Here is a 17,096-nt window from a genome sequence, read left to right as displayed (position 1 = left end):
GAGCATTTCAAAACTATACTTGTTCCCAATGTCCCCAGCCCTCTTCCAATCCAGAGGGATCTGTGGTTTGGATGGCATGAAGCCTCTAGTCATGTTGTGAGATTTCACACACAATGTTGTTGTCTGTCCCTACCTGCTCGATGTTGTGTACATAAGCAGGGTATAAAGGAATAAACACAGAAAAGTGTTTTTCTGTGTAATGCCAACTTGAGCTAGGCTACCGGACATGAATTCACGATAAACTTGGAACTTGAAGTAAGGTTTCTTTGTTTCCAGATACAGAATGCAGTGTTATTGTATTTTCTTTAGGCCCAAACAATGCCCTGTCCTATTATTGTGTTTATATGGCTTTGAGAATCGTTGTATTGGTTCAGGCACATTTGTATTGTCATCCCAGGAAAAGGAGACAGAGGAAGACAGAGGAACAGATTATTTGAATGTAATAGTATGTTTGGTAGAGGCAGACTCCTAAATCCCTGCTGTAGCCCTGCCTGGCGGAGTATTATGTTGATTTAATGCTGTGTTACAGGTCTCATCTCAGATTCATCACCCTACTGTCTTATTAACACTGTCTTCAAGTTTCATATCCCAAATGTCAGATGCTGTCTTGGTTGGAGAACTTTCCAGTCCTCTGTAGTGAGACAGAAACACACACACACACACGCACACGCACACGCACACACACACACACACACACACACACACACACACACACACACACACACACACACACACACACACACACACACACACACACACACTCAGACAGACAGTAACAAATTGGTCACATTGTTGAACCTCCTGCCTTTTGGCAGAAACATCAGCATCAAATTCTCTCAATGTGTTCCTGGAAAGGCAACACTATTGCACATACTAATCCTAACTCTACTTACTTTCATCCATCTGTAAAACAGAAATCCACATCCCATCCCAGAGCTAATGATTACAGTACATCTGATTCAGACAGCGTTGTGGAGACAGGGCTTTAATGTATTATGACCAATTGGAAAGATGTCCATGTGCACATACAGCTGGAACAGTGATTAGATTTGTTGATATGAATGGAAAAGTATACTAAAAACTGCCACAGCTTTTGGAGAGAGGAAGACATAGTGACAGTAATAAGACTACAGTCCAGGACTTAACAGACTGTGTTAAGTCTCAGTATTCCTTGCTGTTTCCTCTCAGCATGATACAGCCTCCTGCAGAGAGTGATGTATACCAGCAACACATGCAGTAGATTTGGCCAGAAACACAATTAAAGTCCCATTTGTGTGTGGGTGCATGCATGCATGTGTAACTCACTGAGAGAACATTGATGTGTAACTCAAGTGAGCATGATATTGTATCCCAGAGCAGGTTTGTACATGCTACACTTGCATGTATCCACATTTACTAGTGGAAGACACCAGGTGTGTATCCTTGCAGGGGGTCTGTGTGCAAAAAGGGGAATGTCATGGGTGTTATAGTGTGGTGCTTCTACAGTACATAGACTCCTGCTGAGGAGAGACTATACACCTGGACTGGTGTTAGACATAGCACTATATTAGATTAATGTAGACAACATGAAATCACGTTGTGCAATGTGTGAAAACAGAAGGGAGAAGCAGAGGGGGAGAAAGAGAGAGAGAGATGTTTCAAACGATGGCCCATTGGCCTGGTGGCCTAGGGATCAGAATGTTTGGGTTTGGTCTGGTTATGAGAGATAAAGAGGAACACCATGAGGGTATGACTGAGAGACAGAGACTATGACCTCAGTTGATGCTGCACTGATTGTGTTGGCTTGGCCTTTTGAGTTGCAATTACACATGCACACACACAAATGCACACACACACACACACACACAAAATTGTATTGGTTGGCCTGTTGAATTCCTGTCATAGACAAAAACACAGAAATGAACAAATCAACATAAATGTTGTCTTGTACATTAATGGCAAGTCTGACATACAGTATCCTAATTTACATAGACAGCGGGAAAATACCATAAATAATTACAGCTCATGTGCAAAGTAACAATCAATGGATAACCAATGGATAATACTAACCTTGTAAAAAATAATACAAGTTATAAAACATACATAATACATAACACTGTAAATAAAGTATTTATAGTATAAAATGTTTAATCATATCTATAATTGTAGCATTTTTATAAGGATAGATTATCCCGCCTTACAATAATAGAACACGATTGGGAGCCACTAAGCTAGATGATGAATTATCATTAGAGAGAGCCCTGTGTTTTGTGCTCCAGCCCAAAGTTAAACCACGCTGAACTAACATGGACAGGTAGTTAGAGAAGAGAGAGTTGAATCACTGTCAGCCCACAGTCTGATGGTTGTAGACAGGTATTATTCTTCACCTGGTCCTGGAACCTCAGCTGGCGTCTGATGGTTCAAAAAGAGCCTGATAGATTTCAGATTTCAGGAATCTGGGATAACTGTCCTTTTTCATCAGCTTGTATATCACTCTCTGTGCCTTGTCGAAGCAGCTCAGGGTCGGCTGAGACATGCTGTTTGTAATCTCCTGCCTGGTCTCACAGTCGATGTTTATCTGGAATTGAGTAATGAATGAAACATTGTCTTTGTGAAACCATTATGTTGGACAGAGAAAGGGGGAAATAGAGAGAAAGACAGAGACAGTTATAGGGAGAGAGCTAGAGAGAGAAAATGAAAGAAAGAAAGAAGATAAAGTTGCACCGAAAGAGATGTTCCATCTGATGTCTATATGCACCTGTCTGGGGGCGTCGACCTGTACAAACTCTGTGTAGATTCTTTTCGCTGCTTCAGCCATCTCAGTGTTGGAGGTGATGGTCTTGTATTCCTCACAGACCAGCCAGAACAAGATGTTCTCCTCGCTGTACTCTGTCTTCAGGAACTCTCTGAAGGCCAGCTGCCCTGCTACACAGTAGAGACAGAAAAAGGAGAATGGTGTGAAATTAGAATTACAGACCGAATCACGCTCGCATTCACATAGGCAGGCACACACATGTGAGCATGGCCACTGCCCATGACCTGCAGGTTTAGAGAGAGAGTAGGCTGGCCCACGAAGTTGTCAAACTGGTTTAGTTTGAGTGAGTCCCTAAATGCCAGAGACTTGTTAAAGGAATATGTTTGCTCAAGCACAACAACAGATGTTCTGGGTTTCAATTTTAAAATGGTCCTCTACTGTTATTTTGCAACCTCCAATGTTGTTACAGTAAATGAATATACAACATAATAAGGGTGTTAAATGTACAATGCCAAAAAAACATGACATTTGTTTCAGATGTGAGTGAGTCATTATTTCAGATGTCATATGGGAATAGTTGTCCTTTGTGTCCTGTAACCTACTGTAGCCTTCTCAAAATGCTTAGCTTACTTAAAGGTCCTGTGCCAATTGTTATTCGTCTTTTGGGAACACAAACATACATTACTCACACTAATTGCATTACATAAATCACAGCTGGAGAACCGACTTAAATCGACACAAGACAAAATATGTACAATGGCAGCCAACTTGTCCCCCCTATTCCAAGGACTTCAGACTTATACTGGCACCACTTCTCTGCACTTGCTTTGGTAGGACTGTATCAACAGTATCAGTGGAGAAAGACAGAGAGTAAAGAAGAGTACATTGTCTTACTTTTACACTCCAGAAGTTTTTTGAGGGACTGTCGCCATGACACAACTTCATCGTTCGGGGGCTTGGGGGCCCTACAGAAACAACAAAAAAGCCTAGAGACTCTTAATTGTTTGTTGTTGATGATGAATGCGATATTGGTGATGATGATGATGATCCAATGGTTTACATTTAAACAGAACATGATGTTGACTTACTTCCTGTCCATGCCCCTGTGCCTGATATTCGACCTAACATGAGAGATGGAGGATGGAAACAGCTGATCTAAAATGAGAGAGAGAGAGAGATAGACATAGATATGAGAGAGAGAGAGAGATATGAGAGAGAGAGAGAGAGACAGATATGAGAGAGAGAGAGATATGAGAGAGAGAGAGAGAGAGACAGATATGAGAGAGAGAGAGAGAGAGAGAGAGACAGATATGAGAGAGAGAGAGAGAGAGAGAGAGAGAGAGAGAGAGAGAGAGAGAGAGAGAGAGAGAGAGAGACACAGACAGAGAGACGGAGAGAGAGAGGCAACAGAGCACAGGAAGCCTGTCTAGTCAAAGATGTTTTTGTGCCAAAAAATGCAGAAGCAGAACAGCAACTGGACAGTATCGCTATGAATTATGGGACGGAAAAAGAAAACCTCTAAACTTCAGCTTACAGAATCTGCTGATGTTTCAGAAGACACTGATCATCCATTATGATTATTGATTCATTAATAGATTACAAGTATTACTTCAAAATGAGTAACCAACAGTTTGCTACGGAAGTAAGGAGCATTCCCCATGTCAAAATAGTTTAAAACAAGCAATAATCTGTCATGTTTGACCATTTATCAGTGATCAGTGTTCTGTATCAGACTCACGATATATGAACTACTAATCACTTACAATGAAGCATCATTCCTTTGTGCTTAGAAATGCAAACAAAAGCAGCAAAACAATTTAGGTCAGCCAGTTGATGTTCAGTACAGAATTAAAGGAATGTGAAAGGAACGGTCCCAATCCAAGGTTCTCTCTATTTCTCTATACAGGAAAAGAAAAGTATAAAGCTCATACTTACAATGTATATATATAGTTATCCAAAATCCCTTCAAAATCCCTGAAAATTAGTTTGTACTCCTGAAAAATTAGCACTGGTCGATATGCTCAACAACTGATTTTTTTCCTACTTCTAGTTGGACTTCCCTATTCTATTCCCCCGTTTGCTATTCCCCTCTGGCTAAAACACACAAGTATTCACATGTTGGGCTGGGAGGAGGATTGGCAGATGGGAGGGTTAAGAGGTGATTCAGAGATTTTACTGTGCATTTTGGAATTCCCAGGGTGGGAATCAAGGAAGCTTGAAAAATCAGAGAGAGATGTTCGACTCAGTTCAACGATAAACCATTTGCCCATCACTCTCCCATGAAGACAGGCAGCAGAGGAGAGGGTAAGAAGGAGGAAGAAAGGAAGGAGTGAGGGAGACGGGGACACACACACACACCGTCGTCCCCCAGTTACAAGGGCTATGAAAATGACTGATGACAGAACAACTGGCAGTGTAGTGAGCAAGGGGGACAAGCGACAGCTTTGGGGACAGACGCAGCAGAGTGTCTCTACCTGTCCACCCCTCCCGGCAGATTTGTGAGCCCTCGATGAGACGCTGTGGGAGAATGAGAACAGGTGCTATAAAAACACTGCTTCTGTGGCTGCTGCAGCTGGAAACCTGACAACACAAACCAAACCTGTCAGATATGAGCCTGTGTTTCATGTTGCACAGGCTAACATTATCATTCCTTCTCAGGAGCCTATGTGCCATGTGCCACAATGTATGCAGGCATTTCTACAGCCCAGCACTTACACACCTGACTCAACTAACCGTGGACAGTGTTTAAGACCATGTATTAGGTGGATGGTGTTGAATCAGGTATGTTACAAAAGCCTTTACACACATGCTGGCCTCCATGGTCATGATTGGCCATGCTTCTTTTATGTGGTTTCCCCCAGCCTTTCACTTGGTCTGTGTCCAGGAGCAGACATAAAACCCATCTTAGCTCTTTTCCTATTTGTCATGTATTTGTCATGCATTAATTCCCTCTGAACTATGGCCATGGCTTTGCTGTGTACAAGGGCAGGTGAAGGCCAGTTTATCCATTGGGCTCAGTGCCTCTGCCAAGCTGAATGAAACAGCCATTCATCTTCCAGCCAACCTCCCTCTATTCATCCATTCACAAGGTGAGAACACTCAGTCCTGTTGAGGCTTGTGATGAAATCGTTTCTTTACCTTTATTTATTGACCTTCATCCCACCAGGTTATGTATTTGAGAGGGCATTACTCCTATGCAACAATGACCAGGGGAAAGGTTGCAGTGGAAGGAGAGCAGAGATGTTGAGTAAAGGGGAAGGGCTGCACTGGAGATGAGAGGTGGTCCAGCTGGGAATTATTCTGATACATGAGTGATGAATGATGCCTGTAAAATATACAACATCTACGCTCTTGAAGCAGACTTCTTCAGTAGATAATGCATATTTTTTTTTACAACACTGCGCCAAGTTAGTCAAGATTTCTTAATGAGCTACAAAGATTTCACAAGTGTAAATGACACCTTAGCTAAACATTGTGTAAACTTCTAGATATTTGTATAGGCAATATAGACCCCCTGAATAAGTTTGGATTAGCTCCTGATTTGAATAACCACCACTGCTCTCCAAGTGTACTGAATCAAACCTGTGGAGGACTCATTTATATAAGAAGAAGAAAATAACAACAATCAAATCTCTCTATTCACTCAAATCCATTCTCTAGTGGGAGAAAATGAGAGATGGAGAAAGATGGAAAAGCAGAGAGAAACAGAAAGAGATGGAGAGAGAGCGGATACGAGATTTTAATATCGTTATTATTTCTTAAAGGTCCAATGCAGACGATTTTATCTCAATATCAAATATTTTCTGGGTAACAATGAAATACCTGACTGTGATTGTTTTCAATTAAAATGAGCAATTTGTCAAACAATAACTTTGCTAGGACTGTCTGGGAGTAATCTGAGTGGGGAGGGTAACTAGCTGTTATTGGTAGAGAGGTTTGGAACTCTCCTTCTTATTGGTTGATTAAATAATTGATGTCACCAGGCAGGCCTAAACTGCATCCCATCAAAACAGGTAGAAAGTTCATGCGGTCTTTTCAAACAGCTCTTACACTAATGCGCATTATCACAATTTCACAGTATTATTCCAACCTCATAGTGTGGAAATATATATAAAACACTGGAAAAAATTGGACTGCACTGGGACTTTAATTATCTTTTGTTATGACAGGAGAAACAGGACTGGGACATCCATTTTTAATGAATGTGATTTGCATTTTCACATGGACTCATGGTGATTACCACCCCATACTGATTGGAGACTTGATTAGCCAGCAGCCTTCCTCTTCTCCCTCCTCTGTTCTGTTCTGGTTGCTCTGTGGCAACACTACTCCCTAATTACATAGCATTTGACCACCAGGCGTACTGGAAAAAATCCCTGTTCACTTCCAATGTAACAATAACAATTGTATTTCCTTCCAAATCCTCTTTCTTTTTCTCTCTCCCTCTCGCTCTCTCTCAAAATGTAATTAAATGCAACCCTTGTCCAGCTACCACCCATCGCACACCTTCAGAGGCCTGGCCAAGTCCCAGCTGCTGCGTTTCCATTGCATCTGTAAGCAACAGGATGACTTCCAGGATGCGGTCAACACCTTGCTCGCGGCAGCGGGGCTTCCTGCAGTCGGCCAGGTGCTCATTCCCGGTAGTGCGGTGGCGGGGGGGATCTCTGCAATATGAAGAACTCCGACCTCTGGGATCTCCTGGTGCAGAGCTATCTGAGGCTTCTTAATGAGCGGCTAGCGGGAGGTGCCGGGGGAGCACTTCTGCCAGCTGCTCAACGTCCTCTACGCCTCGACGAGGGCCATGCTTCCAATCCGCTTCCCGTCGCCATGTTCCTCCACACGACCCACTGCATGTACGGCATCCACTGCTGTCTGTCAGGCGTGACGTACATAGGGGAGATGGGCGGCGCGATGCAGATGAGGATGGCTCAGCTCCTGTACAACATCGCCATGCAGAGGCACACCTATATGCCGCTGGTGGGGCACTTCTTGAGGCAGCACAACCCTTCCTTCCTGTCGATGTAGGGGCTGGAGCACAATCGGGGGGTCCCAGGCACGGAGGTGCAAGCGGGAGCGTGTTTGGATATCCAGACTCAGGACAGGATTGCCGAGAGGGCTCAACTCCAGGGCCTGACTCGCTCAATCGCTCGCCCTCCATCCTTCTCTCACTTTCTCACACACAAAGACAGTGGCGGCTGGCTGGTTGAAAACTAGCTGGCTGGCAAAGGGGCTGGTTCAACCACACCCCTAGTCTCCCTCGGTGTGCTTAGGCCGAACAAATCCCTCAAAGGAGGGCCAACATGGTGATGCAGAGGAACATAGCCGCGGGACGTTTCAAGGAGCTCGGGTTATGGTTGCGGCGAGGTTGCGCCAGCCACAGTGCACACAGACACATTAAAACACAGACGGACAGACGGACACACAGACACATGGGCAGACAGACACACTCACCCACCCACAGCGATGTGCCTCGCTCGTTCTCCGAGCAGGTAGGGGGCGCAACAAGCAATTCAAGGTGCGGCTCTCCATTGGATCATTCTGGGGGGTATATAAATCTGGACTGGATGGATGTTATGGCTGAATAGTCCACGCGTGGGCGCTTGTTCTCCGGTACGTTGGCGGCCTGGCTGAGTTCCTTTCTCCACTGTTTCAAACATTACCATAGCGGAGGATGCATCTAACAGTCGATGCTCTACATAAAGTTCTCTCTCTCTCTTTCTCTCTCGTTCTCTCTCTCTCTCTCTCTCTTTGACCCACAGACACAATCATATATACACTCTATGCATTTTCTTTTCGTTTGGTGTACAGTATAGTATTTGATTGTATGCATCGCCAAATCCACAGCTGACATCCTATAACTAACATATTATCAGCCACTGTGGGGAGCTCTGTCTCTATTAGGCTTCTCTCCCTATCCTCGTCTCTCTCCCCCTCTCCTTCTCCTCTGACAGTGGGTCTGGCCAAGCACAGAGTTGCTGTGGCCACTATTGCTCATGTTAAAAGCTCAGCTACCACTGCTCCATGGCCTAAGTGTTTGGATCTATGTGTCTCAGTGGCAGGACACACCTATTGGTTAGGGCTACGTTTAATGTAGTTGGATGTACTCATTGTGTTCAACCACAAGTCATTTCCTTATTGTTTCCCTTATTGGCACTTCCGATGGAGAGCAGCAATGTAAATACTTAGAAAGTTATAACCTTTTCTCTTTCAGGGTTCCCATTTAATGTTTATTTTTTTTGACTGTCTGGGTTACTGCTGCTGTCTGGCTGTAGGTATGTAATATGTAATCTGTCAGTCTCAGTGGGTCTGTGTTTATCCTAAATAACATCAGTCTGTCTGCAGGCTCACCCCACAATAACGCTTACATTCACAGCGGCTGTACAACATCCATATTCAACACAGTCTTTGCTGTTTATGTATTTGTTCTCCTTAATCTCATTTAATCATTTCTGCTTTGTCTCTGTGGTACTGTGCTGTTTGTTGCTACTTGGATCCCTGCCAAACTTTTAATTTGTTAACCATTTAAACAAAACTCTGCATTTAACATATTTACCAAAGTCTTAGTTTTTTCCTTGCTCAACTTTTTCACGCCAGACACTTTACCTGGACATGGTTCCAGCGGAGTTCCACCAGACGGGAAAACGAATTGGAAACATTAACGCTATGCTACACTATGAACTATCACCTTAGTGAGGATAGGTGAGTTGCCAGCCCAGCTTCAGACGCAATCGTTAGGACAATTTAAGTGTAGGAAAGGATGAAACAGCGTCTTTGCCACCAGTAAGTACAGATAGTAGTATAAATCCTATTGCACAGTCTCCACAGCCTGACTACTTACTTAAGGCTTCTCGAAGAAATGCTGTAGGTATGCTCAACCGATGTCGCTCATTCAGCCGACAGAAACTTTCAACCGGTTCTCCCAATTAAGCAACGGATCGGAGACCGAGCTGACTCCATTACCCACAATACTAGACTTAAAAATAATCCCCAGCAATCATACATTGTTTACCAGGGGTCAGGGCTACCGACGTAAAGGCTAATCAGAAGATGGTGCTGGCTGAGACTTAAACTGGCAAGTGTAGATGGTATAGGAATAATGTTATCCACGTCAGCACCAACGATGTTAGGATGAAATAGTCAGAGGTCACCAAGTGCAACATATATTCAGTGTGTAACTTAGCTAGAAAGATGCGTTGTCATCAAGTAATTGTCCCTGGCCCCTTTTCAGTTCGGGGGAGTGATGAGCTCTATCGCAGACTCGCACAACTCAATCGCTGGTTGAAAACTGTTTTCTGACCCTCCCAAAAGGTAGAATTTGTAGATAATTGGCCCTTTTTCTGGGACTCCTCCACCATCAGAACCAAGCCTGATGTGCTGAGGAGTGACTGACTCCATCCAAGCTGGAGGGGTGCTCTCATCTTACCTATCAACATAGACAGGGCTCTAACTCCTCTAGCTCCACAATGATATAGGGTGCAGGCCAGGCAACAGGTTGTTAGTCACTAGCACAGTCAGTGTAGTCAGCTCAGCTTTCCCCATTGAGACCGTGTCTGTGCCTCGATCTAGGTTGAACAAAACTAAACATGGAAGTTTTCGCCTTAGCAATCTCACTGGAATAAAGACCTCCTCCATTCCTGTCATTAGTGAAAGAGATTGTGATAATACTGTACCTCACATCTCAAAATAGGACTACTTAATGTTAGATCCCTCACTTACAAGGTAATCATAGTCAATTAACTAGGCACTAATCATAACCTTGATGTGATTGGCCTGACTGAAACATTGCTAAAGATTCATGAATTTACTGTGTTAAATGAGACCTCTCCTTCTTGTTACACTAGTGATTATATCCCCCGCGCATACCGCAAATGTGGAGGTGTTGCTAACATTTATAAGAGCAAATTTCAATAATTTATTTTAAAAAAGACTGCGTTTTTGTCTTTTGTGCTTCTATTCATTAAATGTTTTCAGCCTACTCAATCACTTTTTATAGCTACTGTTTACAGGTCTCCTGGGCCGAATACAGTGTTTCTCTTGGAGTTCCCTGAATTTTTATCGGATCTTGTTGTCATGGCAGATAATATTCTACTTTTTGGTGACTTCAATATTCACATGGAAAAGTCCACAGACCCACTCAAAGGGTTTCGGAGCCATCATCGACTCAGTGTGTTTTGTCCAACATGTCTCCGGACCTACGCGTTGCCACGGGCATACCTTGGATCTAGTTTTGTCCCATGGAATAAATATTGTGGAGCTAAATGTTTTTCCTCAAAATCCTGGACTATCGGACCACCATTTTATTATGTTGGCAATAGCAGCAAATAATCTGCTCAGACCCAAACCAAGCCGCGCTATAAATTCTCGGACAACCTAAAGATTCCTCGATGCCCTTCCAGACTTCCTCCACCTACCCAAGGAATTCGGAGTACAAAAATCACTAGTAACTGAGGATCTAAATATAACCTTGCGTAATACCTTAGATGCAGTCGCACCCTTAAAAACAAAAAACTTTTGTCACAAGAAATTAGCTCCTTGGTATACAGAAAATCCACTACCCAAGCCCTGAAGCAAGCTTCCTGAAAATTGGAATGGAAATGGTGCTTCACCAAACTGGAAGTCTTCCGAATAGCTTGAAAATACAGCCCTTGCAATATCAAAGAGCCCTCACTGATGCTCGATCAGCCTACTTTTCCAACCTAATTGAGGAGATTAAGAACAATCCAAAATGTATTTTTGATACTGTCACAAAGCTAACTAAAAAGCAGCATTCCCCAAGAGAAGATGGCCTTTACTTCAGCAGTGATGAATTCATGAACTTCTTCAATGAGAAGACCATGATCATTATAATCATTAGAAAGAAAATTACGGACTCCTCTTTGAATCTGACTATTTCTCCAAAGCTCAGTGTCCTGAATCTGCACAGAATTGCCAGGAACTAGGATCAATGGAAACACTCGGGTGTTTTAATCCTGTATCTATCGACACATTCATGAAAATAGTCATGGCCTCTAAACCTTCCAGCTGCCTACTGGACCCTATTGCAACTAAACTACTGAAAGAGCTACTTCCTGTGCTTGGCCCTCCTATGTTGAACATAATAAATGGCTCCCTATCCTCCGGATGTGTACCAAACTCACAAAAACTGGCAGTAATAAAGCCTCTCCTGAAAAAACCAAACCTTCATCCAGAAAATACATTGAATCTCCCATTCCTCTACTTTTTGGTGATGAAGTAAAACATTTTTGAAAAAGCTGTTGTGTAGCAATTCACTGCCTTCGTGAAGACAAATAATGTGTACAAAACGCTTCAGTCTGGTTTTAGACCCTTTCATAGGACTGAGACTACACTCGTGAAGGTGGTAAATTAATTATTATTGGCATCATGCCAAGGCTCTGCATCTGTCCTCACGCTCCTAGACCTTAGTGCCGCTTTTAACACCATCGATCACCACATTCTTTTGGAGATATTTGAAACCCTAATTGTCTACACAGACAAGTTCTTGCCTGGTTTAGGTCTTATCTGTCGGAAAGATATCAGTTTGTCTCTGTAGATGGTTTCTCCTCTGACAAATGAATTGTATGTTTCAGTGTTTCTCAATGTTCCGTTTAAGGACCACTATTGTTTTTACTATATATTCTACCTCTTGGTGATGTCATTAGGAAAAACAATGTCAACTGTTACTGCTATGCGGACGAAATACAGCTGTACATTTCGATTAAACATGGTGAAGCCCCCAAATAAATGTGACAAACAGAATGCCTGTGTTTCAAGACAACCAAAAAATGTGATCATATTACTCCAGTGCCACCCTCTCTACACTGGCTCCCTGTTAAGGCTACAGCTGATTTCAAAGTTTTACTGCTAACCTACAAAGAATTACATGGATTTGCTCCTACCTATCTCTTTGATTTGGTCCTGCCATACATACTTACACATATGCTACTGTCACAAGATGCAGGCCACCTTATTGTGCCAAGTATTTCTAAGCAAAGAGCTGGAGGCAGGGTTCCATTTTTATGGAATGGTCTGCCTATCCATGTGAGAGACGCAGACTCTGTCTCGACCTTTAACCTTTTCACAAGTACCAACATACAGGTGTGATCATTCTACAGTGGTCCTTGCAGTGTAAGCTCAAACCGGTGTGATTAGAGAGCTTACTTACTCGATTGACACAACAGTCAACATTTGAGCTAGCCACACTGTTTTTCCACAGAAACATTTGCACATACACAGTGCTTACAAAGCGGTGTCTTGAATGTGACCAGTTTATTTTTGGATGCAATGTTCAGACATTCACAGAAGTAGCGACAGCATACAATCATCCAAACCAGAAAATGTTGGCTACATTAGTCTTAGCGCTGACTGAGGAAAGATTGATGTAACACAAGTGGTCATATTTAGAGTACTCTCGGCTGACAGAAACCAGCAATTACTATTTATAATTCATCACATCACGGGTGAGCTCAACATTGATCGAAATAATTGAGTAAAACTTTAGAAATCGAAGGTAATCTGACAATGGGTAGTTTGTGCGCGCCGCAATGTTTTTTTTCCCGTGTCTATCAAAGCCAATAAGAGGAGACAATATGAATTTGGTCTGTTTGCAGTATGCATGTTGAAGGGTTGTATCATCAACAATAATTCACTTCCCTTCATTCACTTCCGGAGGTTTACTCGAAAGATGAGTGAACCATTCCTTCACCTAGTTATAACATCTTTGGTCTGACAGACATTTGTGACACCCAGAATGCAATGTATAATGTTAACAGACATGGAGCCACACATAGCTGGCAAATAGCTTAGCATTAGCTAATTATAATCAGTACAACCTTCAAAAAAATATTTTACACACATCATGTCAATTTATGCAATAATCAGAATGCATTATTTCTCACCAGAACTTGAAAACGTGAATAAAACTGTAAATACATTATGCTCCATACATACATACAGTTGAAGACAGAAGTTTTTCACAATTCCTGACATGTAATCCTAGTAAAAATTCCCTGTGTTAGGTCAGATAGGATAACCATGTGATAATGTTGCGTTTAGGAGGTAGGTGGAGTCAGGCGCAGGAGAGCAGAGATGTCTGAGAAGCATACTTCGACAACAGAGAACCCCTACAAACGCACGGAGGAACAAACAAAGTTCCGACAATAACACTCTTATGAATCCGTGAAAACAAAGAATTGCATAACCTCACCGAGCACATCACAATGAAAGAATAATCCCGCACAAACCTAGGCAGGCAACAGGGTAAATATTTACACACAGATATTAAATCAAATTAAAACAGGTGTGAAAAAGAAACAAAGACAAAACAAACCAAATAGGAAAAAGGGAATGGTGATGGCTAGTAGACCTGTGAGGCCGCCCGCCGAGCACCGCCCGAACAGGGAGAAGAACTGCCTTCGGTAGAAGTCGTGACAAACCATTTCATTTTAAGAATGTGAAATGTCAGAATAATAGTAGAGATAATTATTTATTTCAGCTTTTATATCTTTCATCACATTCCCAGTGGGTTAGAAGTTTACATACACTCAATTAGTATTTGGTAGCATTGCCTTTAAATTGTTTAACTTGGGTCAAACATTTCGGGTTGCCTTCCACAAGCTTCCCACAATAAGTTTGGTGAATTTTGGCCCATTGCTCCTGACAGAGCTGATGTAACTGAGTCAGGTTTGTAGGCCTCCTTGCAGCACACGCTTTTTCAGTTCTGCCCACACATTTTCAATAGGATTGGGGTCAGCGCTTTGTGATGGCTACTCCAATACCTTGACTTTGGTGTCCTTAAACCAACATGATGCTGCCACCCCCGTGCTTCACTGTTGGGATGGTGTTCTTCGGCTTGCAAGCCACCCCCTTTTTCCTCCAAACATAACGATGGGCATTATGGCCAAACAGTTCTATTTTTGTTTTGTCAGACCAGAGGACATTTCTCCAAAAGGTACGATCTTTGTCCCCATGTGGAGTTGCAACTGTAGTCTATTTTTTATGCCAGTTTTGGAGCAGTGGCTTCTGCTTTGCTGAGCGTCCTTTCAGGTTATGTCGATATAGGACTCATTTTACTGTGGATACATATACTTTTGTACCTGTTTCCTCCAGCATCTTTACAAGGTCTTTTGCTCTTGTTCTGGGATTGATTTGCAATTTTCATACAAAAGTATGTTCATCTCTAGGAGACTGAATGCATCTCCTTCCTGAGCTGTATGATGGCTGCGTGGTCCCATGGTGTTTATATTGGCGTACTATTGTTTGTACAGATGAACGTGGTACCTTCAGGCTTTTGGAAATTGCTCCCAGGAATGGATCAGATTTGTGGAGGTCTACAATTTATTTTCTGAGGTCTTGGCTGATTTCTTATAATTTTCCCATGATGTCAAGCAAAGAAGCACTGAGTTTGAAGGTAGGCCTTGAAATACATCCACAGGTACACCTCCAATTGACTCAAATGGTGTCAATTAGTCTACCAGAACCTTCTAAAGCCATGACATCATTTTCTGGAATTTTCCAAGCTGTTTAAAGGCACAGTCAACTTTTGTTTACAAGTTTACATACACAATCAACTTAGTGTAACTTCTGACCCACTGGAATTGTGAAACAGTGAATTATAAGTGAAATAATCTGTCTGTAAACAATTGTTGGAAAAATGACTTGTGTGTCATGCACAAAGTAGATGTCCTAATTGACATGCCGAAATTTGTGGTTGAAAAATTAGTTTTAATGACTCCAACCTAAGTGTATGTAAACTTCCGACTTCAACTGTATATACATATGGTGCATTTGGAAAGTATTCAGACCTCTCGACTTTTTCCACATTTTGTTATGTTATAGCCTTATCCTTAAATGGATTGTTTTCCTCATCAATCTACACACAATACCCCATTATATGTTTTTAAAATATCTTTTTAGAATTTTTTGCTTAGCACACCTGTATTTGGGGAGTTTCTCCCATATTTTACTGCATTCTCTCAAGCTGTCAGGTTGGATGAGGAGTGTCGCTGCACAGCGATTTTCAGGTCTCTCCAGAGATGTTGAATTGGGTTCAAGTCCGGGCTCTGGCTGGGCCACTCAAGGACATTTAGAGACTTGTCCCGAAGCCACTCATGTGTTTTCTTGACTGTATGCTTAGGGTCATTGTCCTGTTGGAAGGGGAACCTTCACCCCCAGTCTGAGTACTCTGGAGCAAATCTTAATAAAGGATCTCTCTGTACTTTGCTCCATTCATCTTTCCCTCGATCCTGACTAGTCTCCCAATCCCTGACCCTGAAAAACATCCCCACAGCATGATGCTGCCACCACCATGATTCACGTAGGGATGGTGCTAGGTTTTCTTCAGAGGTATCACTTGGCATTCAGCCCAAAGAGTTCCATATTGGTTTCATCAGACCTGAGAATTCAGTTTCTCATTGTCTGAGTGTCCTATTGCCCTTTTGAAAAACTCCAAGCTGGCCGTTATGTGCCTTTTACTGAGGAGAGGCTTCCATCTGGCCACTCTACCATAAAGGCCTGATTGGTGGAGTGCTGCAAAGATAGTTGTCATTCTGGAAGGTTCTCCCATCTCCAAAGAGGAACTCTAAAGCTGGTCAGGTTGACCATGAAAAATGTCAAGGGGTCTGAATACTTTCCAAATCCACTGTACATACAGTACCAGTCAAAGGTTTGGACACACCTAGTCATTCAAGGTTTTTTCTTTATTTTTACTATTTTCTACATTGTTGGGCAGTCTATGTTGGGCAGTCTATGTTTGTTTTTCTATGTTTTGGGGTATTTCTATGTTTCGGCCTAGTATGGTTCTCAATCATAGGAAGGTGTCATTAGTTGTCTCTGATTGAGAATCATACTTAGGTAGCCTGGGTTTCACTGTGTGTTTGTGGGTGATTGTTCCTGTCTCTGTGTTTTGCACCAGACAGGGCTGTTTTTGGTTTTCCACGTTTGTTGTTTTGTAGTGTTCGGGTTTATCCTTTTGTATTAAACATGAATCAATATAATCACGCTGCTTTTTGGTCCGCCTCTACTTCACCACAGGAATACCGTTACAATTGTAGAATAGTGAAGACATCAAAACAATGACATAACACATATGGAATCATGTAGTTACCAAAAAACTTAAATAAATCTAAATATATTTTATTTTTGAGATTCTTCAAAGTAGCCACCCTTTGCCTTGATGACAGCTTTGCACACTCTTGGGATTCTCTCAACCAGCTTCACCTGGAATGCTGTTCCAACAGTCTTGAAGGAGTTCCCACATATGCTGAGTACTTGTTTGCTGCTTTTCCTTCACTCTGCGGTCCAACTCATCCCAAACCATCTGAAGGGTTCAGGTCCTCCAGGAGGGTTTTTTGTTTTGGCACAGTGG

The 17,096-nt window shown here is 42.4% G+C and overlaps 1 protein-coding gene across 3 annotated transcripts in view; it reads right to left on the bottom strand.

Moving 5' to 3' along the window:
• Positions 1–958: 958 nt before the first annotated feature.
• LOC110521701 (regulator of G protein signaling 21) overlaps positions 959–17,096 on the bottom strand; it is a 61,466-nt gene continuing 45,328 nt past the window's right edge. The window contains exons 2-6 of one of the 3 annotated variants that reach the window (XM_090231875.1): positions 5,209–5,314; positions 3,823–3,889; positions 3,629–3,720; positions 2,738–2,904; positions 959–2,557 (exon numbers count right to left, since the gene is read on the bottom strand). In XM_090231875.1, coding sequence (XP_090088001.1) covers positions 2,381–2,557; positions 2,738–2,904; positions 3,629–3,720; positions 3,823–3,833 — 447 coding nt within the window. In that variant the 5' untranslated portion in view covers positions 3,834–3,889; positions 5,209–5,314 and the 3' untranslated portion in view covers positions 959–2,380. Of the gene's footprint in view, positions 2,558–2,737; positions 2,905–3,628; positions 3,721–3,822; positions 3,890–4,669; positions 4,854–5,208; positions 5,315–17,096 lie in introns of those variants that run through there. The other 2 variants (XM_021599483.3, XM_036969302.2) reach the window with 2 other exon arrangements.

This window comes from Oncorhynchus mykiss, chromosome 4, assembly GCF_057628025.1.
Source record: "Oncorhynchus mykiss isolate SJ-2025 chromosome 4, ASM5762802v1, whole genome shotgun sequence".
Lineage (NCBI taxonomy): Eukaryota > Metazoa > Chordata > Actinopteri > Salmoniformes > Salmonidae > Oncorhynchus > Oncorhynchus mykiss.
The sequence above is the reverse complement of the archived record's forward strand: the minus strand, read 5'-3'. Positions and strand labels throughout refer to the sequence as shown.